At 37.5% G+C, this 26,082-nt stretch overlaps 1 protein-coding gene across 5 annotated transcripts in view; it reads right to left on the bottom strand.

Annotated features, from left to right (window-relative positions):
• The window catches only part of LOC137498537 (uncharacterized), a 92,139-nt gene that overhangs the window by 37,164 nt on the left and 28,893 nt on the right, over positions 1 to 26,082 (bottom strand). For 2 of the 5 annotated variants that reach the window (XR_011017821.1, XM_068226187.1), the window contains exon 2: positions 15,344 to 15,469. The exons of 2 other annotated variants lie outside the window; for them this stretch is intronic. Coding sequence is in view for 1 of the 3 variants with exons in the window: in XM_068226187.1 (XP_068082288.1) it covers positions 15,344 to 15,353 (10 nt within the window). In the remaining 2 variants the exon portion in view is untranslated. Of the gene's footprint in view, positions 1 to 15,343; positions 15,470 to 23,115; positions 23,214 to 26,082 lie in introns of all 5 variants that reach the window. One more of the 5 variants, XR_011017820.1, reaches the window with a different exon arrangement.

Genomic DNA, 26,082 nt, shown 5'->3' on the forward strand with positions numbered 1-26,082 from the left:
ATGATTATTATTTTACGTACGACTGTAGATAACGTCAGTTAAGTCAAGTTGACTATTCGATTCGATACCAGCGAAATGCATTTTGTCATAAGCAGACCTCACGAACAAAATACATTCTTATACACAGTTGAGGTAATATTTGCTTAGTGGAAATCAAATTTTATTCTGTATCTTTACGAGGCGAAAACCGCGAATCGGGAATATTGCGGGTGAGAGAATGAACTTATCAGATTGAGAGTTTACCCTGCGTACGTTGATGAGAGTTTACTTCACTGGAGAGTTTACAATGACACATGTTTGGAATGTTGACATTGCAGGTTATTTGGAGCTTCACAATCTAAGCTATGCCGCGAATATCGTGGTGGTTGTGACTATTGTTTTCAGCAATATCACGTCATATCATACGAGATTTCATTTTATTTTATTTAGCGAACTTCATGCAAGTGTATATATTTTAATGAGTGATAGACTGAAGTATTCAAACCCGTTATTTAATTTCGATTTCACACTTTATCGTAGGAAATGGATATAGTTAATACGGTACTCGTATTATTCCAGATTAGAGTTCATTTCTGTAGCGGATTTTACTTCATGTGTTTGCATTTCAATGAGAATTAGATTTAAATATCCGGACATTGTTTTAAATGTTCGATTTCGCCCGACAGTATCAGTGATGTGTTGATACCATATTGTTGGCTCAACGATAGGTTCGGGATGCCGCATGTACATGATTACTGTTAGTGATGTGTATACAGCTTAGTGTTGGCTCAACATTAGGTTTGGGATGCCGCATGTACATGATTATTGTTAGAGGTGTGTAGACACTGTAGCGTTGGCTCAACGATAGGGTCAGGACGCCGTTTGTACATAGCCAAGTCATAGGTTAGGCATTGCTGAATCGACTTTGACGATGATAGTGTCTGCAGTAGTGGATGCAGATATGGAAGATATTAGCAGGTACTATTTAGACCACGTTGCGGCATAACCTTTCCTAGCTGGAAGGTGCTCCCATAATAACGTTGCATCAGTAGTGACTTAACGGTTGTCCCATGGGAAAACCTAGCAAATTGAGACTGGTCCCAACTGCTTAGTCGCGTGCGTTCATGTTCGATGAACTTCCTTTTCTATTTGACATTGTTTTTCTTTTACTTCGAGATTTATTGTTCGTGTGTGCGGTATGTTACGGTAGTGCAGTGTGTTGACACTCAGTTAACATTTTTTGTATTGAGGAATTTACATTACGAATGCGGTTTCAATTCGTCAGCTGTTATAATATTATACGTTATTCACATGACTTAGGTGAAACGTTGGTCTACCGATCACTTGCAGTTTAGTTTAAGGGGACAAGTATAGGAAGAAATACTTGTAATTGTAGTTGTGGTTATGTAGAGTTGGAAAGAATTCATGTTTTATACTATGGACTAGTACTTTAACCGATTTAACGACGTAACTGTTTCATAACCTGAAAGTTAGTTTAGTAAGAAGACTTTTCGAGTGATTTATCACTATTATTTAACTTCAGTGTTTGACATTTCTTCTAAACGCACAGTGAATTAATGTTTCCCTGCACTTCGCAGTTTTGTTCCTTCAGAACGATGCAACGTAAGATCCCCTCGGATCAAGTGTTGTTGGTTCATTCTTAACATCTCTTTGGGATGATGCATGTTTCAGCATCGGGATTCATCTATATAACTTTAAGGGTGATACGAGATGACAACACGTGGCGAAATTTTACTTCAGATTTTGATAATTGCTGTTAACTTATAATAAACACCATGCTTTGAAATAATACAGTATTTCACAACCTATCCAGAGCAACTGATAGTTAATTTGGTTCGATTAAGAATCCATTCGGAGGATGTTACGGTATCCAAGAGGACATTCGATATTAAATGTAAATCTGGAATCCTACATATTGAAGGTCAGAATTTCCACGGATAGTGTGGGTTAACTCTCAGTTTTCGTTTGAGTCAATGTTGCCCGATTTTCATGTTTTCTATTCCTTTTCTGGTTTTGCCGTCCACTAATTTTATATTGCATTTTCACACTTTGGAAGACACTAATATAAATGACTTCAAAATATTTTCATCATTCACATTATGCTACGTGACTGCGTTACAACATATTGTGACAAATCTAATTGGTTTTCTTTGGGTTATTCAGTAAATATGATTACCGTGATTTTGTTCAATAAATTTCTAGTAAGCACATTTTTGCGCCTCATTTGAAGTAATTATGCTCTCCTCTGGACCCTGTCGATCCGTCAATGATGTGACTGAAAAGAATCCGACGCGACTCGAAGCAGCCGAGGCAGACGACCGACGATGGACGGTAAGTTCAACGGTTCAGTAAAGTGGCGACCAACTTTGGGGCCTATGTTACAATAACGATGAGGGAGCATGTCACGATAACGGCTGACCACAAGTTCAGTAAAATAGTGTATAACAGTGGAGCTTATAGTAAATAATGTTGAGGTCGAAGCCATATTATAAATAATACAAGCCAGCGGAAGACTATTGCTGAGCCACAGTTAAACAAATAATGCCCAGTGAGAGTGCTAAAGTTTACAATGTTTAACGAGGAGCATAACTACTTAGTTAATAGTAATAACAGTCACACTGCATGCAAGGAAGCCTATTGTTAAGGCTTTGTTAAGTTTTAATCCTTGTTACAGTTATAAATTTTGTAAGTGATACTCTTGAATTAAATTCAGGATTTATGCTTTAGCATGCTGAATAATTAATTACATGAAAGCAAAACAATTTTTGTATATTTATCCTTATTGCCTTATTTTAACTTCAGAATTTTCTTTCATTAAATAATTTGTGACACGAGCCACAGTAATTAAATTTAGATAAGGCAACTTTGAAAAGTTGAGAGTTGCATTTCATTAAAATGTAAAGCGTTTGTACGTAAAAACGCGGTAGTGAATTATTCCCATAGTGGTGTGGGGTATCTTGGCTGCACTGAACAGCCAGAGTACTCGTTTCTGTATTTGTTGATGTGGTGGTGGAGGGTCAAGAGATGATGGAACTGCTGAAGCAGTTGAGAGAATACATGAAAGTTCAGAATGAGAGTTTGACGGATTGGTTAGAGGCTAGGATTCAGGACACCAGTCATGATTTAAAGATAAGGATTGAGGATACACAAACTAGTTGTAAGGAGTCCAGTGATGACAAAGTTATTCAAGATACTAGTGATTTAACGGTTGGGTTAAAGGACACGGTAGATCAACTAGCGAAGGTTGAGATTAAGGTTCAAGAAACACAGGCTAGTTGCCTAGAACTCAGTGAGGAAGTTAAGGGTGAGATAGGTAAACTAAATCAGCGTTTTGATGATAGCCAGGTTGAAATTAAGAAAGAAATGGACAAACAAATCGCGGAAGTTCAGGTCAATCTCAAAGATGATTTGATAGACAGTTTGCCAAACTTCATGATAGCTTAAAGACAGACATTGATAAACGGTTTGACGAAAGTCACGATATGTATGGTGAATTACATGACAGTCTGGAAGAGATAAAGAAGGAACTTGAGAAACATTTAGTCAATAGCCAGGCAACACATGGACAGCTGACCGATAGCCACGTGGAACTTACGAGCCGATATTAATCAACAGATTATAGAGTTGCAGAAGTCCATGGATGATGTTAAGGGGAAAACTTTAAGGATAGTGGAGGAGCAGCGTGAAATGTTATCAACTGATATTAAGCTATTAGACTGTAAGATAGAGCGAATTAGTGGAGAGTTTGACAGTACGTTAACGCTGAAAACCGAAACAGTAGAGAAGAGAACAATGCAACATCACGAGGAAGAGATTCGTAAACTCCCAGGTGTCTCAGGAGAGTTCCGAAAGCACGATTAAGGGAATTCAGGAAGAAATAGTGGAAAGGAGGAATGACTTGTGTGACACCAGGCAGAGCATGACCGTACACACCAGACAGTCCCATAATAGAAACAGTAGTATTGAGGGGGATCGAAAGGAAATTACTTTAGCCCAGGAGGAATGGATAAGGCCAGATTCATTAAGAATGAAGTCAATAGTTGGATCAGTAGTGTGGTGAACATGCAATCGAAGGTGGATAAATTTTGAAATCAACCCAGAACAGTTCCTAATGCAAATTTTGGTTATCAATCGCCAAATGGTAGCCATACCAACATTAGTGGTCAGAATCCAAATGTGAGACAATTCGATCTCAAGGCTCAGGGGTTACAATGCCATAAATATGATTAGGCTACATGAGGACCATCCAAGAAATTTAATGGGGCCAACATCTAACTCCGATAGGATTTCTTAAAGATCTTAGGGCATATATTCGTGATACTAAGGTTCCTGAAGAGCGGCAAGTAAGTCTGGCCGAAATATACTTTGAAGGAGCGCCGTTATTGTGGTTCAAATGGTTTCGTTACCATTCGGACACCTTGTCGAAATCCAACGAGCGTTTCTGAATAAACTTTGGACCACAGAAATAGGCCCTACCAAGTATTCTGAGTATTTTACGGCTCAGCTAGTTAATTTTCGCGAACTTTTAAGCACCGCCATCGGAACAAGAATTGGTTCAAGCAATTGTCTCCGGAAGTTCAAAGGATGCTCATCGCATCAAAGGCAGAGTCGCCCATACAAGCGGAGATGATCCTCCGACAGTTAGACCACACGCACAACCAAACACCATCGAGAGGAGGACGATCCCATGAACACCGCGTGAATACTATCAGGCAAGCTCCCGAAGGAGGTCAGGAAATATCAGGCCAGAGAAAACAACAATCAATCGAAGCAAGGCGAGAGTATCGAAACAATTGGGAACACTCATATCCTAGAAATGAGGATTGGAATAGGCGTAGGGAGAACTGGAATTATTGCCAAAAGAGGAACCCTAATTGGAGACGGTATGATGGAAGCGGAGGTAACCGCAGGCATTTTCAGAATGACTACAGTACCGAAGGGACCGGGGAAATAACAGACCCCAGAATTCTCGGCACAACGATGATAGATATCGACAGCGGGTTCGATATACTGATGGGTTGAGGAGAGCTCAGGAGGTGAAAGGAAAGTGGAAGGGTGCCATTCAACACCAGGAAGTAAACACAGATTGCTTTGGGGCTCAAGTGCTAGAATATCAGAGAGCGGGATTCCAATTTAAATCGTTTTGCGCCGAGTTTCGAACGTGATTCACAGCAGTGACCTGACAGGAAAAACGCCTTCAAAATCTCAATAGGTGAAATTTCAGTCATTAACCTCAGGTTTTAATTACGATGTTTCAGATGAATGAGTGATCGCAAAAAATTGATTTTTGGATCATTATATCTGATGACCTAGTTGGAAACAGGAAATTAACGAAGTTACGAACCTACCTCTAATCAATGTCCGCATATGTAACTTGCGGGTCAAATCTTTGGTGGATACAGGTGCCAGTATCAGCATCCCCTCCCAAGTTCTTTTCGATTATTTGAGACAACGAAACAAGTTGCCAGTAATTCCCGTATCTAATGTCAAAATTCGACGGGCAATCACCGACAAAATTACTGTTTGTAAGGTACACTCTTTCTTAGATCACCAGATTGGAAACTCCATGTTCGCTCATCCATTTTTGGTCATGTCCAAGATGCACTAGAATGTGATTTTAGGAGCCGATTTCATTCCAGATTGACCTACGTAGAAATCAGATTAAATTCAGGAAAGATGAGGGATCAGAACTTGTTCAATTAAATGAGGAATTTATGGAAGACAGAACATTGGAATATGGCGAAGAGGATGTCCAAGGTTTAAACCTTGTAAATTCGATAGAGGTAAATTCTGGCGAAAGTGAGGTTTTTGAGGATGAAGGGATTCATTGTGAGAAATTACATGATATTTGGAAGTTGATTTTAACACCGATTATGAAGCCATTATTTGATGAAAGGTAGCTGAATGTCCTGGGACCGTAGAAGAAAAGAAGCAACTTAGGGATCTTTTGATGGAATATATATCAGTGTTCGATTTTAGACCAGGCCTCATCCCTAATTTCACATATGCTCTACCTATTGCAGACTGGACGCCTTTCAAAAGGAAACCTTATCCTACATCAGATAAATATTACACCCTAGCTGCCAAAATCATAAAGGAGATGGAGAAAATTGGGCTAATTTTCAAGCACCCCACGCTACATTTAAATCCGTTAGTGGGAGTTCTGAAACCGGATGCTTCACTGCGAGTTGTCTGGACGCTCGTGCCCTCAATGAATAATCCCCGAGCACGATTAGGCTTTGCTCGTTAAAGATGTTCTTAGACGTTTCAGAGGCAAATCATGTTACATCAGTGTAGAACAGAGGTGCTCAGCTGAGCGCCCGCTGAGGCTAGCCCAGTGTGGCCGGGATGGAATGAAGTAAATGCGGGCAGCCTATGTAACAAGCATACGTTACACTGAAGCGAGAGAGCGAACACACTTTCCAGGAAAGCGAGGGGGCACTGACCTACGATTGTGATATGAAGCTCTCCTCCACTACTCAGCGAGGTGCTGACTGGGATACATCATTTAAAATAAAACTCTATCATCGCAACAAAAATCTGACCTTTTCAAGATACTCCGGTGTGATTTATGCTGCGCTCGATATAAACAGGCAGTTTTATTTTCTTGTATTTATTCAATTAAGAAAACTGACACGTCATAATTTTTGTTACGAGGGGCGTACTACATTGTTTTACACTTTACTTTTTGTACCTCCGGGCATGGCTCACATTTCACTTTTGAAGGTGGTGACGTGTAACTAGTGTCTTCTTCCACCGTTTGATAGCAGCACACGCGTAGGAGCCAACGAATGCACTCGTCATAGCCATTTCATAACACTGTCAGCGTAGGAGCAGACAACATGGAAAGCAACCGTCAGGGGCAGCTCTATACGATTTGGTTCATACGGAAAGAAGGCGTGACCAATGCAGAAATTCATCGGCGCTTGGTGGCAGTCTGTGGAGAACACGCGCCGACACGGAAAACAATTTGCAGGGTGGAAGGTTAGAAAACCGGGCGCACATCGGTGGACAAGGGAACCAGTTCTGGAAGGATTGTGACAATGTCAACACCAGCAAACATTCAAACAGGCCATCCAAGGAAACAAATGCATCGCATTTACGGAAATGGGGGCAGCCACGGGAATTAGCCGAAACACCCTGCAGCGGATCGTGCACGGCCACTTACAGTTGGAGAAGGTCTCATCCACGTGGAGTGCCTAGAGTCTTGTCTGCAGACGAAAAGCAGAGGCGTGTGGACGTGTACAGAGAACTTTTGCAACGCCATGATCAAGATCCAGCCGACTTCGCGGCTAGGCTTGTCACTGGTGATGAGAAATGGCTCCATTACCATGAACCACGAATGAAACAACAATCGATGCAATGGAAGCATAAGAGCAGTCCACCGCCAAAGAAATGTCCAACGGTGCCATCACCTGTTCGGGAACATTAAAAAACCTCTGCGTGGTCGCCGTTTTGCGGATTTTTCAGAACTGGACACAGCTGTCATGGCATGAGCACGCAGCACTCCGAAAGAATGGTTTCAGGAAGGTCTGAAGAGACCGACACATCGATGGCAAAAGTGCATGCATTTACAAGGAGATAATGTTGAGTAGGTGGACGTGTTTAATATATTTCATTTGGGTAGAAAAATAGTGTAAAACAATACAGTACGCCCTTCGTACAATCTACAAAAGGACAGGGTCTAAGCGTACAAGCTACGACTTACAATTCCTTGGATGGGAATGACAGTATTTGCATTAAAAGTAAAATTCCTGTTATTTATTCAGCAAAACGTAATATGATTACATAATGCAAATATGATTTTGCACAATGTTGTAGTGTTGTGTGACTTTCCCTGTTCACTTAATTTCTGAAAATAGTATTTAAAATTTAACAGGCGTCCGGTGATAATAGCTAGGCTCTAAATGGCGAGAGAGAGTTTCATCATGAGTGAGGACATAGATATTTACCATCCAAGATTAAAGTACAACGTAAATGTATCTACCAGAAAGATGTACAGTATGCCATCAAATAAATAACCTCATTGATTTTATTCTCGGTATGATTGAATTGTTGGTGAGTTTTATCAGATAATTTAAACCCAAATAACCACAAGCCACAGCTTATCCACCTTAACGCCGTATTATATTAGGACCGTTTCTAAAGCACCCCTTAAAATGTAATGGTGACAATTGTAATTCATTACGTATATTGTACAAATATGAGGATGTAGGCCTGACTCTTCATTATATCCGGTCAAAATACATAAACTCCACTGAACATAAATACCTTATTTCTTACAACGTAAATTGAAAATGGTGTGAATTTCTGCCCTCTTTCTTCCATTAATGTATGTCTCTATTTCAAACTCGGGTATCGCAGCAATGATCGAGAGTGACTGGGAGACCATTGCCCAACCTTCACGGCCTGTGACGGAGTCACAACGCCACTGTGGTTGAATAGCATACGCTGCGCTCATCGCCTGCCAGCCCACCCGCTTACAGTGCTGGGCGCCCGCGGGACAGAATGCCCAGCGTAAGCACCTCTGGTGTAGACCTAACATCCTCAAACCACCACATCGGGCTGGAACATAAGTAAATACCATTTACTGGTTTCTTTTCTATCAGCAAACGTACGTTTTCAATGGCTTGCCCCCTGGACTTAAGAATGCCGGTGCAGCTCTCTCACGCGTCCTAGATCGATGTCTCACTGCAGAAGTCAAGACTGTGACAAAGCATTATGTGGATATTTTATTAGCTTCAGGGAATTTCAGTGATAATATCCAAGATTTGAGGAAACTATTAGAAAATTTGAGGGCATCAGGCTTCAAAGTGAATTTTAAAAAGTCCCACTTTTGTCACGAGGAAGTGTTGATTCTTGGTCATATTAATGATGGCGAGGGAGTGCGCCCGCAACGGGTGAAACTCCAAGCCACAGACAAGTTTCCGAGGCTACTCAAAATTAAGAATGTGAGACAATTCCTCGGAATGTGACAGTTTTTGCGAAACACTGCTCAAATTATACAGAAGTTGTGGCCCCTCTTCAAAGCTTGCTCCATAAAAACAATAAGTGGAGGTGGAGTCCAGAATGTGATGAAGCATTCAACAAGAACAAGCAGCTACTGCTAAACAGCGTCAAGTTAGGTTATGCCAATTTTGAAAAATCTTTCATCTCACAAACGGATGCGTCCACCGTGGGAATCGGGGCGCTTTTATATAATGAAAATTCAGATCAGCCCACAGATAGGAATTATCTTGCATTTTATGGTCGGAAACTAAGATCTCATGAGGTTAGGTAAAGCGTAACGGAGCTGGAAATGTTGGCTATTGTCCAGGCATTGCAGCAGTGGAGAAAAATGATTCATGGCTTTCATATCATTAAGACAGACCACAAGGCACTCTCCTTCATAATGATGACTGCTTTGGTGAGTGAAAGGGTGGCCCGGTGGGCTCTGCTTATCTGGCAATTTAATCTTAGATCGAGGATAGTTCAGGGAAATCAAATGTGTTGACGGATTTACTAAGCAGGAACCCCACTGAGGAGAATGTTGTAAACCATCCAGACCTAATCCAGGAAGATCGAGATTTTCTGGTGGAACTGGAATAACTAGGAGAGACACTTTCCGCGGGAACATGAATTCATACATTCGAGGGACATTCCCAGTTGAGGATTCACGATACCTTGCCATTCAAAAACTCTCTAATAACTAACCTGTTTGTGCATAATACACTCTTGAAAATTGTAGACGGTGACCATATAAAATCCCGGATTTTGGTACCACCACAGCTACGAAAGGGATTAGTCTGGCATGTACATTGAGTTATCGTCCAGGAGGGATCGACAAGGTCGTGTTAACCATTCAAGAGACCTTCACCTGAGTAAATTTACGGGAAAATGTAAGAGAAATCATCATCACATGCGACACATGCCAGCTGGTTATGGCAAATCCTTACATAATTCGACAGGCACCTATCCCTCTCTTGCCTTCACAACGAAAGGAGCTATTTGCTATGGACATTTATGGGCCCCTCATGAAAGGAAAGCGTGGTAACAAGTTTGCCTTAGTAACTATTGACAAGTAACTTGACATCGTCTCCAAACTTACGACCCTGTTTCCTATGCAGAGGGCGAACTCCAAGCTTGTTTCAAGATGTATTTCCCGTAACATTATTCCAGGGATGGGCAAGCCGAAATTCCTTCTTACAGAGCATGATCCCCAGTTTACTTCAGCAAAGTTTATGACGGCCATTCAGAACTCCTAAATTCATCACATTCTTAGCACTGTTAAGACATCCTGAGGGAAATCCTAGCGAGAGGGTGATGCAGGTAACTGCAAAATTCTGCAAGATTAACTGCAGGTCGAGGTGTTACTCCTGATAGTCAATTGCATAAATAACGCCGTACACGAATTTATAGGGATTCCATCCGTCGTTCATTTTAACCAATACCCTGTGAGACCCTGGCATGATGTGGTTCAGTGTCCCAAGAACCTCGACCTCACAGGAACTATGTAATCAAAGTACGGCTGAACACCTACGTCGACAGGGAGATCGCCGGTTGCGTAGACTGAACAACCGGAGATTCCATGGTGTTTTAGAGGAAAATGAACTGGTGCACGTAAGGGGACCCGTGATGTCTAAGCCACAGGAATATATATATATATACACGCAAAATTTTCTCCCTTATATGTTGGGCCATTCAAAATTGTCAAAAGTTTCAAGAACAACTCGTATACAATGCTAAGTTTGGACGGCAGCAGGGAGTCCATATTTAATGCAGCAAATCTGACGGTATACCATGCCCCAGAATAAATAATTCCACGACCCAATGATGTCGCCATACCAGCAGGGGATCTCACCGTCGGAGAAGAAGTCTTACAACCCGTCAATGCTGCTACATTAACAGGGGGAAAACCGGCCGAAGAACCAATCCAAGGAACTGTAAATATCAACAGTAGTCCAGAGGAAATCATGAATGTCCAGAATGCGTGTCCTTAATAGGTTTTGTTGATGACGTATGTAAAGAACTTTTGTATGTGGCAGAGGAAGATGCGCGCGAGAACTGAGATGCTGCGTCAGGAACGAGATTGATCGGAGAGTCCGCTGTAGAATTATGGTTCATTTTTGACGTCGAAATTCCTCCATACCTTTCAAAATTTTGAACAAAATTAAATTTTTCCACTTCAATGTAAATATCCATCTTCGTAATATAGCTAGCCTCATGTCCCTTTGCTTGTCACTTCACAGTAGGAGATGATCTAAAACATCGAGTGAAACCGGGACATTTCGGTAGCCATCGGGAAATTAATAATAAAACGTTTGCTAATAACCCCAATTGTGAGGGACTTCGGCACTGCCATTAGCGAGGAAATAATTCATTTAGAATTTTGGAATCATTTGATGAAGCTCACTTCACAGGGGGAAATATATTTAACTATACCCAGAGAGAAGTTCGCCTGTCTATCGACAGAGTGGAATTTTCACGAGGCAAGGTCACCCAGTCAAAATACACGAGAATGTGACCCACGGAATTAATTACGCCCGTGAAAGAAGCAGTAGAAATCAACGAGCAACACACTGTGATCGGAAAAAATAGGCGGAATCTCTGGTCCAGCGGTTAACAGATGGAATTATTGCACAATAATAGATAACGCGTGGTACCGCGTCCCTAGAGTGCGCATAAATGCCCTTTCTGAAAACGAGAGAAGCAGTCAGGAATCATCGGTCCGAGAGGACGAACATGCGACGGTTGAAGTCAAGAAGTGGACCTACAGAGATTAAAGTGTTAGAAGCTAGACTTGGAAATCTCAAAAGCGAGTTGGTTTGAGAGATAAGAAATTTATCAAGTGTTAATGAGGAACAGAGACAACTCTGATATTAAAACATTTTATTTACGACAGTTCATCCTAGTAGGTGGGAATATCATAGTGACTATTTGTAGGATTTATGAACTTCTGCGAGGAAGAGAGCGAAGTCCCAGATAGCTTCTTGTAATCATTATTAACACGGTTATTTCTGCAATCGGTAGGGGAGAACAATTGGTTTCTTTTGAGAGATAGCATCATTGTCCCACGGTCATTCACGTTTGGTAAACACCTGACAAAAGGAGGTAGGAGCTTTTCACGATTTCGTTAGTTGACTGGCCCATAACGGAGCGGTGTGGTCCATTTTGTGCCATGTGCATAATAAAATTTGTTGCTATGTTAGTTCAGGTTCAAAAAATTAATTGGTGTTGCAACACGACAAGTAGTATTTAAGTGAAGAATGCCACCTCTCATCATGAGGCAGTATGTGGGGGGAGGGGTTGCTGGCTTGCTAAATGCAGCCAACATAACGCCACATCAATCGACACAATTACAGTCCTGTCTAATTCCAATATTATGTCTTTTTGGTTAGAAATGTCAATGCTTGTCCCTTTAAATTTCTTAGTAAATCTTACCACATTGTATATGCTGCGTGTGTAGAATTAAGTGTGTTGCAATGAAGAATATGTCAAACACTGCAGGTGCGACTGTCTGTTGTTTATGTCCCCGCGAGGCGATAAACTGTGGTAAATTTCTTAAAATGTGAAGTTAAATATTACAATGAAAATCAGTTAAATCTGTTCGTGCCGGTAAACATTATAGTAATGATAATGGTAAAGATCATTATAAACGTAATAAAGTCAAATAATAACAATAATAGAAGTAATTTGAGGTGATGATAATAATAATAATAATAATAATGCATTCAGCAGTTGTGTGAGCGAGGCTTACAGTTTTACATCGAATCTAGTTAAATGAGAAGTTTGGCATTGTGGAAACTTAATTTTGTGATACCGTGTATTTGCGATATAGAATCACGGCCTGCTATTTTGCTCCTGAGGTCCGGGAGAATTTAGAGAAGCTACTTTGTGATCACTTTGAAGTTGTTTGGTTATGGGAAAGCTTGTACTTTAAATTTGATCAAGCAAGAAGAAATGGATCGTAATGGTGAAATATTATGAGAATAATTAGGAAGAAAGATTGAGGCGGAGTAAGCCCTGTATTTTATGAGTGGGAGGTTCTAAGCGGGATGCCGAATATAAAAGTCCCTGTAGTTTGATGGAGAGGAATTTTTGTGACAGGGTGTATATGTTGATAAGTAATATTTCCGAGACAGGCTATATAAGAGGAGCGACATCCTGTAGCGATCCTGAACTATGTTAAACAGAGCGATTGAAAAGTGTAAGGGTTGTCAAATCCAAGTGAGTGCGTTGTAATGCATATTTTAAGTACAAATGAAGCCTCCCATGACTATTATTTTATGTACGACTGTAGATAACGTCAGTTAAGTTAACGATTTGATTTGATACCAGCGAAGTACATTTTGTTATAGCCGACCTCACGAACAAAATACATTCTTACACACAGTCGAGGTAATACTTGCTTATTGAAAACTGAATTTTATTCTGTACCTTTACAAGGCGAAAACATCGCGAATTGGAAACAATGCGGGTGAGAATGAATTTAACAGATTGAGAGTTTACCATGCGTATGCTGATGAATGTTTACTTCACTGGAGAGTTTACAATGATACATGTTTGGAGTCTTGACACTGCATGTTATTTGGAGCTTCACACTCTTAAGCTATGCCGCGAATATCGTGGTGGTTGTGATTATTGTTTTCAGCAATATCACTTAATATCATACGAGATTTGAGTTAGTTTATTTAGCGAACTTCACTGCATGGTTTCAATTTTAAAGAGTGATATATTTAATTTTATTATCTACATCTTTCTTTTTATAAACATTATCTTTAGTATTATTTATTAATTCTAACATTTTTTGGATTCTTTATCAACATTTTCTTTAGATAACACAGGCTTAATTTTATCATCTATATATCTGTTATAATATTATCTTCTTTAATTTTATTTCTGAATATATCCATTTATTATATCCAAAATTTCATTAAAGTTATAATTTTCTGAAAACAGTTTTAGAACAAAAATACACAAATGTCAACATATAAATATTCATCCAAATTTTGAATTCTTTGTGTATTATAAAACAAGTTATTTGAACTTAGATAACAGACTAATTGTTTAGGCATATTACCTTCAAATGAATCAAAAACAAACATTTTATTATTTATTTTAAAATAACAATCCAGTGAGTACCAACATGATCAGAAGTATCTAAGGGTCGTATTCATGAACGAGACTTTGACTTAGACTTAGGAGGCGGTAAGTCGCCATTTCCATTTCATAATCGCTACTTGGAGGTAAGTAAACTTAGATGGCGACTTACTTCCAAGTCGCCGATGTTCCGTACTTAAGTAGACTCTGAGATAAGAAAAATAATAAAATGGCAGATATTGCTGATGTAGTTAATTTTGTAGACGAAGTTGAAGAGATCCAGGAAATTATTCAGTACGTTGTGCCTAATCCTCGGCGTATTATGAGAGATGCACAGAACCCAGTTGAATTTTATACAGAAAATGAGTTCAGAAAACGATATAGATTCGACAAACGTACAGTATTAGATGTACTAACGACGTTTGAAGACGAATTACAGAAATATAATAATCGAGGATCACCCATACCTCCAATAATACAGTTGCTAATTTCGTTAAGATATTATGCTACAGGTAAGAGTAAAATTGTTGTTACTGCAGGGCAAAGTTTTTGCACTCTCTACTCATTGTGTTATCTAGTTAGGTTAAGGGATGATCAGTACAGATTAATGCATTCTAATGGTAATTACAATAGCCTTTCGCACTTCCATGGTTTTCAGGTAACTTCCAAATTGACTCCGCAGATTTACGAGGAGTAAGCCAGCCCTCAGTATGTAGAATAATCAGAAGAATATCGATCCTGATTGCCCGAAAGAGACCACAGTTTGTTTCGTTCCCAAATGAAGCTGAATGTCGAAATAATGCGCGTCGTGTGTATGAAAGATCCCGATTCCCTGGAGTGGTTGGAGCTATTGATTGCAGCCATGTACCAATAATAAGTCCAGGTGGCGACCATGCTGAGGTTTTCCGTAATAGGAAAGGAATTTTTAGTTTCAATTGTCAGGGCATAGTCAACCACGAGATGAAGTTTATTGATTTCGTGACGGGTTGGCCGGGTTCTACACATGATAATAGAATTTTCAACAACAGCAGGATTTGTTTAGAATTTGAAACGGGACAGCGACGTGGATTACTCGTTGGAGATAGCGGTTACGCTTGCAGGCCATTCTTGATGACACCCCTTATTAATCCTCAAACACCAGCTGAAGAAGCATACAATGCTTCTCACATTCTTGCTAGAAACGTAGTAGAGAGAACATTCGGAAGCTGGAAGAAAAAATTTCAGTGTTTATCAAGAAAGTTTACATTGAAATTAAACAACATACCTCCGGTCATTGTGGCTACCGTTGTACTTCATAACATTGCTGCAGATCGTGGTCTCCTGGAAGAACCTGATGAAGGGAATGACGGTGGTGAACATCATGACCGACCTACACCCCAAATGTTGGGAGCTGTAGCCAGAAGACGCATCATAGAACGATATTTTAACTAAAAGTGTTCTGTGGCATCCAAAATAACTATCTAAAATAACAACATTACCCTTTCATAAATGCATTACCACAATTATGTAACATCATTTGCTTCATAAAATTGCTTTATTAATGCTCTAAAATCTATTTTATAATAATTGTGCCCATTTATATAATAATAATAGTGTGTTCATTAATGTTAGTCATTTCAGGTTAGGTTAATATATATACATTATTAGTTGTATTTAGTTTTTTTAATTGATGGAGTTCATTCATCTGCATAATAGTCAACTTATGCACCTCCTCTTGGTACTTCATCCTCGCTGCATGGAACTCCTCCTCCTGCTGAATCTTTAGTTTGTGAAGCTCTTTCATCTGCTCTACATCAAGTTCCCTCCTGGCTTGCAGATATGACACTGCCTCAGTTCGTGGTCTATTCACACATTTGGACATACCTGTACTCTTTCTTCTTTCTGTGGCTTCCTTTTCGGCTGATGATTCTGCCAGTAATGTAGGCCCACTCTCAGCTCCGGATGTTTCCAGTACTTCAGTGACTTCATCATACAACACCTCCTCTTCCGTCTCCTCTTCACCCATGAATCCATCACTGTCAAACTCACTCGGAGTCCTCAGATTAAGGTGAGGTACTACACTTTCCACCATTGCCAGAAAACTGTCATCCTTGTCACGTTTGGCACTAGGGCCTCCACTAGTTGCAATACTCTCCTTTCTTTGCTCCATTTTGCGTTGCCTAGATCTAAATTTTATATTGTTCCAACACTTTTTTAACTGCTCTCCACTTCTTGCTCGTGTTAGCTACACTACAAAATTTTACGCTAATATCCTCCCACGCTTTTAATTTTTCCCTCATATTAACACTGTCTGTCTTTTTGTTTTCGACTGTATCTTTCTTCTCTTTCACTAATTCTAATAACACTTCCCTTTCATAGTTGTTGAAGGCTGGCAATTTTTTCTTTCCATCCATCGCCGCGAAATAGAAATTTAACTGTATTGATTTTAGAGTCCAATGCAATCTATAACGCAGGAAACAGCTGACTTTCTTCTTCTTCTACTGCTTTATTACGAAAACAACCTTGAGTGACGCAAGACGCTGCACTGCTCTTCCATTGTTTTCATTGCCAACTTCATATCTAATTCTTCACATCGTAACTTACCAAAGTCTACTTACGCCAGAGTCTACTTTGTAAAAGTTGCGTCTATGAAACAGACTTCCACGAAACTCAACTAAGTGAACTTACGTAAGTCAAAGTCAAAGTCTCGTTCATGAATACGACCCTAAATTAACAATTCCTGATTCATTTTTATGAGGATTTTGAGGTGATTCATCAACCATAAGAACACTTCTAAAATATTTTATTTTAAATTCTTTAACTAATTCTCCTATATCAAAATTACTCAGTGGTTTATTATATTTTAATTATTTTTTTTAAAAAAATGAAGTTTGGCTTTTAACTCCACTACCTTTCTTTTCCATTTCTAAATTATGTCCTTTTCATTCAGTTAGTTTAGCATTATTTTTTGTTTATTATGAACAGAAGTTGCAATTCCTGCTGCTCCACCAGTTAATGCTCCAAGAGCACCTAATGCAGCAATTAAAATTGTCAGAAATTCACCCTCAGGTTCAGTTAATCCAGAACCTTCTTTTTTCTATACTAATATATTATTTGTAAAATTGGAATAGCTAATGTTAACAAATTTCCCCCCTTTTTTTAAATTTTGGTTGATTTCTGATTCTTACATATATCAGTGAAGTACTTACCTAAAAAGTTTTCAAATCTTCATTTGATAATTGAAATTTAATTGCTTTAGGCTTTGCATTGCCTGTTGCAGAAATATTATAATCAACACTAAATCCTTTCATTTATTAAAGGAAAAATATAAAATTAATTTAAACGCCAACCACTTTTTATCTGTTTCAATGCCCAGTCCTAATTTTCTTTTTGTGTACACTGCTGCGGCTCTTCTTTCTTTTAAATCTGCATCTTTACTCAACAATCTCTCTACAGCCTTGTCTTGTAATTCATCAGCTTTATGTCTATGTTCTAAAACTTGGTGATCTCTACATGCAATATCATGAGGTTTACAGCCTTCTTTATCAAGAGTAATTATTCCTACAACTCCCTTAGCTAATTGCTCATCTAGTGGATTGCCCAGCCTGCAGTATTCAAAACCACCATGTAAAGTTAACCTAATGTTATGTTTTCCTGCTTGATTAATCATCCAGTAAAGTACCCCACCTCCAAGTTTCTCAGATGGAGGGATAGTTAATTTTATGCTGAATCTATTTGCTAAATAATTTAACTGAGGAATTCTGTTTACCCCTATTCCAAATCCTACTTTTTCATTTTTCCAAAACTGTTCTGGAGTTATATTTAGATGTTCAGGAATGCTATTTAGAAATGAGACAATAACAGGAACTCGTCTGAAAATTCCATGTCCAGCATGGTTATTTTGAAGAACTTCTTTACCATGTTTTCCTGATTTCCAGAATGTATGAGGAATGTTATTTAAAAATCTAATTAGGTATGGAATTCCTTGTCTATATATATAAAATAAGAGTTTTGTCTGTGCATTGCTCAGAATTTTAAAAGAATGGTATTTCTGTATCGGTCATGTCCACAGTAACAAGAAAATACATTTTTTACTTTTCCGTAATTTCTGTCTGTCTGTATGTACACGCATCACGAGAAAACGGCTGAAGAGAATTTAATGAAAATCGGAATGTAAAGTCGGGTGATGAACCACTGCAATCTAGAGTACAAATTATTTTATTCACGCTGAGTGAAATGGTAGTTTAGGGGAAGGCCTGACATGTAATTATCAAGTTATTTATGTTATTAGTGGTCGTATCGATAAATACTACATAACTAACATAACTTTAGTTATGTCGTAGTTATGTAAGAAGATATTAAATTTCCGATCACTTATATCTTATACATTGTTACCGTATCGCATATAATCACAGAGATATTCATGAATTTAGATTTTTTGTTACTAAGTCCATATCAGCGCCCAGTCACGAGAAAATGGGTAAACAGAATTTAGTGAAAATCGGTATGTAAAGTCTGAGAATAAGGAACTACAGTCTACGATATAAATAATTTTGTAAGACGCCCTAATATCACAGAGTCGAAAGAAAACTAATGTGAAGGCCTGCAATATAGAAACTTTATCAACAATAACATTACATTGACCATTGTTTGATGTGATGTGCTTTTTGTCTTCTGTTTCCACTCATCCCCGATAGATAGGATTACTGCAGCGTACCGAGGTTTTTTTAATTTGCTTGACGTGCATCAACGCAGGTAGGTCTTATGGCGACGATGGGATAGGAAATGAATAGGGGTGTGAAGGCAGCTACCTTGGCTTTAATTAAGGTACAGCCTGGTGTGAAAATTGGAAACCACGGAATACCATCTTCAGGGATGCCGGCAGTGGGGTTCGAATCCACTACCTCCCGGAAGCAAGCTCACAGCTGCGCGCCCCTAACGACACGGCCAACTCGCCTGATCGTATCGACTGTAACAGCCTGCCTGTATATTGGCGGAAAGTTTCTTCTTTAGTATGCCATTCCTCTGATTCATACATTTTCTGATATTACTTGTACGTAACACACTGGTTCATCATAGTATTCGAGCTATTCAATCCCTACTCTGAGACACTGATTGGAATGAGTAGTGTGCATATTTAACGGAATAATGAGAGAGGGGTGTTCACGGCAGTCTGCGACCTGGTTATTCGAGCTCTGGAACTTTGGACTGTTGGATCGGCACCGCAGTAGTACTGTTCGTTGAAAGTGAGAAAGTGTGCGGTTTTTCACTTGATCGAGCATTTTATATGATAACATTGCTTTCAATCGCTACATTCCTATTGACGTTTTTGTAATGACCTATGTTGAATTCAGTTAGGAAAACCGCCAAGTCAGTCTTTCTGAGAATCCCGTAGCGAAGCGCGGGTACATCAGCTAGTTAATAATAAAGTCATTAAACTTACTTGTAAGCATCTTTGTTATTCCAACTTTTTCATTATGAAAAAACTTATTCCAGCATTTTCGCCATGAATAACCATTAATCTGCCCATTAAATCTCTAACATCATTCATCCAAACATATTCAATTGGTGCTTCTGAATATTTTTAACAAAACCAAAACCAGATTTCCAAACATATTCAATTGGTGCTTCTGAATATTTTTAACAAAACCAAAACCAGATTTAGAAAGTGCACTTAGAGATCCAGATCTTTGTATTCTATTTGGGGTTTCAGAATGCCACGAATGCCATGTATCACTTAACATATTGTACTTCTCACCCACACTACTTTTAGGTTTTGGATTATTTCGATCATTATCTCTATAAATTGTGCTTGTCATTTTTAAAATTGTTTCATAAGTAGTTTTTTCTTCTCTAGTATAATCATCATTTCTTTGATGTTAACAATAACATTATGCCTTCTGTAACTCTAAAATGAATACCTTTAATTATAACATCATTATTATGAAATTCAACTTTTGAATCACCTATAAAATAATTATGGAAATGCTCATCATATCTTAACCCAAATTTAGGATCATTCATTCTAGGTAAATGTTTTGAAATTATTGGTCCTAAGGGTGTAGTAGAATAATTAGTTATTTTTTTAAGTTCTGATTCTAAAGTTTTTCCGACTTCTGTTGCTGATTTTAAAGCTTCTTTTTTTCTCATTACTAATACCAAATTCATCTATTACAACGGAATCTTCAAAACCAGAAGGAAAATGGTCTTTATACTCATTTTTATAAGGAATTAATTGTTTCTCAACCTCTCTATTTTCTTCTGAAGCTTTCGTAACATTTTCACCAATATTATCCAACTTATTTCCTAACGTACTTCCTAAAACACTAACATCAATAACAAGTTGATCTTTTTTATATTCACCATATTCTGTTATAGGCTGCTTCTTTCACTTCCGAAACCCATTTTTCATCTCTTCAAATTTCTTTATATTTTGTTTTGCTTTCTTAACAGCCTCAGCATCATAATGAGCAAACATTATGTTTAACTTTATATTAAAGTTTATGTTAACATTTTTATATTTGTAGACATTTTTAAATTTTGTTACGATATTTCCCATCATTAGTTTTGTGATTCATATCAATACAATAGTAATAAATCCAGAAACTTCATTCCAACATTTGCTACAAATAGCCTTAAATGTTCAAACTTCATATCCCCATCCACAAATTCTTTATAAATATGGTATAAATTGGTATCATCTTGTCTGAATATGTTTAAAAAGTTCAAGTTATCTTTAACAAACTGGTTTGGTATTTTCAAATATGTTTGAGTTAAATAAAAACAATCAATACCCTTATGTTTCCCTGAGTAAAATATTCACGAACAACATGTTTGTTTTCTAATATAAAATCTTCAAAATTTACAACTGAATTTTCTTCACATTTATCTAATGGAACTATACTTTCATCACTAATAAAATGAACAATTGATTTTCCTTATTTTTCCTCCCTTTCATTGCATTCTTTATAAACTGTTGATGAAATGAAATGGCGTATGGCTTTTAGTGCCAGGAGTGTCTGAGGACAAGTTCGGCTCACCAGAGGTAGGTCTCTTGATTTGACTCCCGTAGGCGACCTGTGCGTCGTGATGAGGATGAAATGATGATGAAGACGATGACATACACCCAGGCCCCGCGCCAGAGAAATTAACCAATGATGGTTAAAATTCCCAGCCCTGCTGGGAATCGAACCCAGGACACCTGTGGCCAAAGGCCAGTACGCTAACCATGTAGCCATGGAGCCGGACAAACTGTTGATAGTTTGGTTGATCTAAACTTTTAGAATAAATATAAAGTTTATTTATTTTACTCCAGTTTAACCACTCATGTTTTAAAATATAATTATAAATCATTTAGGTTGTTTTTCTACAGCCACTAGGTCCAATGATTCTGCAAGAAGTAGAATCTGGCAAAAGTTCTCCATGTCTATGTTTTATTTTTTTTTCTCAGGAAGTATTACTGTTGGATCTTAATCTATTTTTTTTATTTTTACTCATTTTATTTATTTATTTATTATATAATAAATGAACAGAATTTTTGAATTAAGTGGCACATCATCTGTTTCAGAAAAAAGATTAAATGTTCCAATGCAAGATGAATTTTAAAAATTTGGATTAATACGATTTTATTCAACTTTCTTAACTCTAATTATTACAACACCGAGCACGATAGCTGCAGTTGCTTAAGTGCCGCCAGTATCCAGTATTCAGGAGATAGTAGGTTCGAACCCCACTGTCGGCAGCCCTGAAGAGGGTTTGCCGTGGTATCCCATTTTCACACCAAGCAAATGCTGGGGCTGTACCTTAATTAAGGCCACGGCCGCTTCCTTTCCAATCCTAGCCCTCTCCTGTCCCATCGTCGCCATAACACCTTACTGTGTCGGTGCGACGTAGAGCAATTTGCAAATAATAATAATAATAATAATAATAATAATAATAATAATAATAATAATAAACTACACTATAAAAAAGTATCAGGTACGATAACTGAAATGCTTATTCCAACAGGACAATATAATGTAGAAAATTTAAAAAAAAGCTATTCAAAGTCAAAAACCTAAACAAAATAAAATTCTAAATAGATTGGAAATAATTAATGATTGTAAAATATATTTTGATAAAGAAGAAAGTATTGGTTCAATTTTAGGTTTTAACAACCAAATTGAAGAACCAAAAACCGAAACACTTGCTCACAACTTAGCAAAAATAATTCCTTTCGAAATGATTAAAATCCATTCCAAGTATGCTGATGGTATGTTTATAAAAGATTCTGAGCATTTTCACCATAAAACAAATATTATTGTTTCTTTTAAACCTGATTTAATATTTGGTACACCAATAATTTCTGAACCAAAATGTCCAATATTTTGTTCAGTTTTTGATATAATTCAAAACTTAAAAATAACTATAACTAATGAACATGATGAATTAATAGATGTTAATGGTGCAAACAGAACAGTAATTTTAGAAATGAAATAAAAATATTGTAAAAGATATGAGAATTTCTTTTATTATTATTTTTTGTAATAAATGAACAATGTAGAAAGTTATCAGTGGCAGTCATTTCCTGTCAATGAAAAAACAAAAAATAATTTAAATTTGCCAAAACAAGGACGTAAAATTGATGTTGAAGTTGGAGATGGTTGGATTGATAATAATGCTTATTTGTATCTTACTTTCGATGCAACTCATGCTTATTCGTGTCGGTGCGATGTACAGCCACTAGTAACTCATCCAGATGGAACTGATTATTCTAATTATGAAGGAAAAGCAAATATGAAGCTAACTGACAATTTTCTCACTCAATTATGGCAATCAGTAACTGTAAAAAAGCGAGGATATACTATGTCGAATTGATCATCCAAATATTTCTTCAACAGTTCTTTATCGCCTCACTTCCATTAGAAGTAATAATCTAATGTATGAAGACTATTTTATTAATTATAATAAACTGCAGAAAAAATCAAATGAGGTCTTGTACCCATTAAGACTTTTAGGTGGACTTTTTAAACATTATAAAGAAATTATGTGGGAATCCGATTTAACTGTTACTTTTACCTGGAGCCAAAATGCAAAAGATGCTTTATATAGATGGTTGAGTAAAAATCCCCCGGGAACTGATATCGCTGGAACTCGACCTGACGAAGGAAAAGTTACTGTAAAATCAATGGAAATAAGAATGCCAGTTGTTAAATACGAACCAAATACTGATATACAATTAAAAGCAAAAATACTAAATGAACCACATATACCTATATCATTCTATGACCTACAAACTCAAGAAATATCTGGCATTAGTGGAAAGAAGAACTTCGAAATAAATATTACAAATTACTACAAATCAATGGAATTTGGTATGCCATGTTTTATTTTTGTTGTTTCAACAGAAAAGGTAATCAAGATCTAAATTCTCCTAAGTTTGCCCACATTCAAAATATTTACCAGAAAAATGGAAGAAACTAGAAATTTTCCAGAAGAAATGTGGAATATAAGTCCTAACACATATCTCAAAGCCTATAATGCTTTTAGAGAATTTAAGAGTATAAGTGAGTTGAAATCATATCTTTCTGTTAATCTCCAGGAGTTTATTAATTCTTATCCTATTTATGTTACCAATATGAGTCAATGAAGAAATGTGGCGACAGCTCAAAAAACTAATATGAAACTGTGCGACATTTAATGCTAATATTCTCAGTATAATACGGAAAAACAATGAAGTTTATATCTTTGTCTAATATTCCTGATAACACACTTGCTTATACAATTATGTATGGCAAAAATTTAACTTATGATTCTAAACATTGAATAGTTACTGAAAATTTTTATTAATAAATGAATAAAAAGTTAAAAAGAATTTCTTGATTTAATTACTGTTTGTTTTGATTTTTAAAATAAACTGTCTGGATATCAGAATAATAATAATTTTTATTTATTTCAGGGTCTCCGAAGGTAGGGCCTGTATTATTAGTTACTTTTTCCTTATTTATTTTTAACAAACTGGGTGTTTTTGTCAGTACTGCTGAAAATAATAGAGACTGACCATTTATATGAGCATGTAAAATGTCGGTCTGGTATATCAACTTGCATATGCCAGCCTACTTCCGGTTTAAAGGATACTAGTGTAACAAATTAAAACAACGATATAATAATTCACACACATATTGATCATATTGTCAATAAATGTTTCCTTTTGGTGAAGAAAAATATAATGAATCATTTTATACTGCTTTTATTTTAAAATGAAGTAGTTATCCCTCTAATGCATACTGTTGCCGTTAGGCAACATAACTTTTCACCTGTATAGATGGATACACAGATTGTGGACGGGGGTAGTTTTATGGCACACCTTCAACTGTACAGTCAATCAAACACATATACCAGTGATGCCTTGTTTTTTTTATATATAACATATGACAAAACAGCCGTACAACCAAAGGCATCCACACGTACCAACCACCGTTTATTTTACGTGAGCCCTCCCTATCACATTACCACAGGCTTTAGGAATACCTCTGGCTCAAACTCAAAGACATTACCGACCTACGGTCGTGCAAGTATACTTGAGCCTTGCAGTACGTACCCATGGCCTGTAGGCAGGAATGTTCGGCCTTTAATGTTGAAAGCTTAGCGTAAAATAAAATCGTGAAAAATCTTATATATCCCCCTTTACGGCAAACCACATCACATACAAGTGGTGAGCTATTAGCCCCTGTTAAGAATTGCTGGTATATCTAAGACACTGAACATAAGTTGAACATTAAAGCTTGAAATGTTCATCAAAAGAAAATGAAAATAATTCATGCAGTAGAAGGTTAAAAATGAATAAATGTTAACACTCATATGTGATTTACTTTAACGGCTTTAAGTATATATACCATCTGCAATCATTCGTCTGTTGGAAATAGCAATTCTCTCCTCAGAAGATTTACTCCAAAATCGAGTGGCCATAGATAATGGATAATGTATTTCTATAATGTGGAAGAATTGTCTGCTGGCATTATTTCCCCTTGTGGGGAATAAGCTTCTACTTTCTACTATAAATGAAATTTCTCCATTGCATTCTGTGGGTCGTTAGCAGATAGGTTTCAGTGGGGAGGTATGTAATTATGGGTCGAAAATGTGATTTTTTGAAAACAGTGTTATTATTTAGTTAGATACGTTGACAATATATTCCCAAAATTTCGTCTACAAGTGTCAAAAATAATATTTTGTTTTGATGTGCATAAGGCAGAGTCATCATGACAAACTGAATTGTCCATTTGGACAGGCAAAAGTTGAGACAAGCCTTGCTGCATGATCAAGAACGCTGTGACAACTTCCGCTGTATAGCTACGCGAGCACAGACCACTTCTGCTGAGAGGTGCAAATTGTTGTTGTTGTTTGGTTATTATAAACTCGTTCAGAATAGGATGGGTGGTAGACTGCTAAAATTAATGCGTGAACTGAAAGGCAAAAAGCTTTAAGATGGTAAACCACTTGGTGGATTACACAGGCTCACAGATAAAGAAATACAGTCTGCAGGTTTACTATGGCAAGGCCATAAGAGGCAATATTGGAGATGTCAAAACTATGGGAAAAGCAGTGTGGGCATTATTTTCCCCACAAGCTCTCTACTGATGAACATGCAATGCATAATCTTCGCAGCATAAACTAGTGTAAATGTAAACAAGCACAGACAGAAGGAAGATCATACAAACATAAACACAGCTTTCCTGAAGCAGTGATGAAAGCTATCAAGTCCACATTCCGGATTCTAGAACACCCTGACCTGTTGAAAAAAAATACACTCTTTGCAAAACTCAAAAAGTGAATGAGAGTTATAACCAATTAATATGGACAAGGTATCCAAAAATGACATTTGTTGTTTCTGATGTTGTTAAAATTGCTGCATAAGATGCATGTTTGGTGTTCAATGATTAAAATAACAGAAGAATCAAGGACCTTCAAAGGCTTGGTTTTGATGCTGGTGCTTACACGCGGACAGTCCTGAGAAAGATAGACAACAGACACATTGCTGCTTCAGAA

The sequence above is a fragment of the Anabrus simplex genome, chromosome 2, assembly GCF_040414725.1.
Source record: "Anabrus simplex isolate iqAnaSimp1 chromosome 2, ASM4041472v1, whole genome shotgun sequence".
Lineage (NCBI taxonomy): Eukaryota > Metazoa > Arthropoda > Insecta > Orthoptera > Tettigoniidae > Anabrus > Anabrus simplex.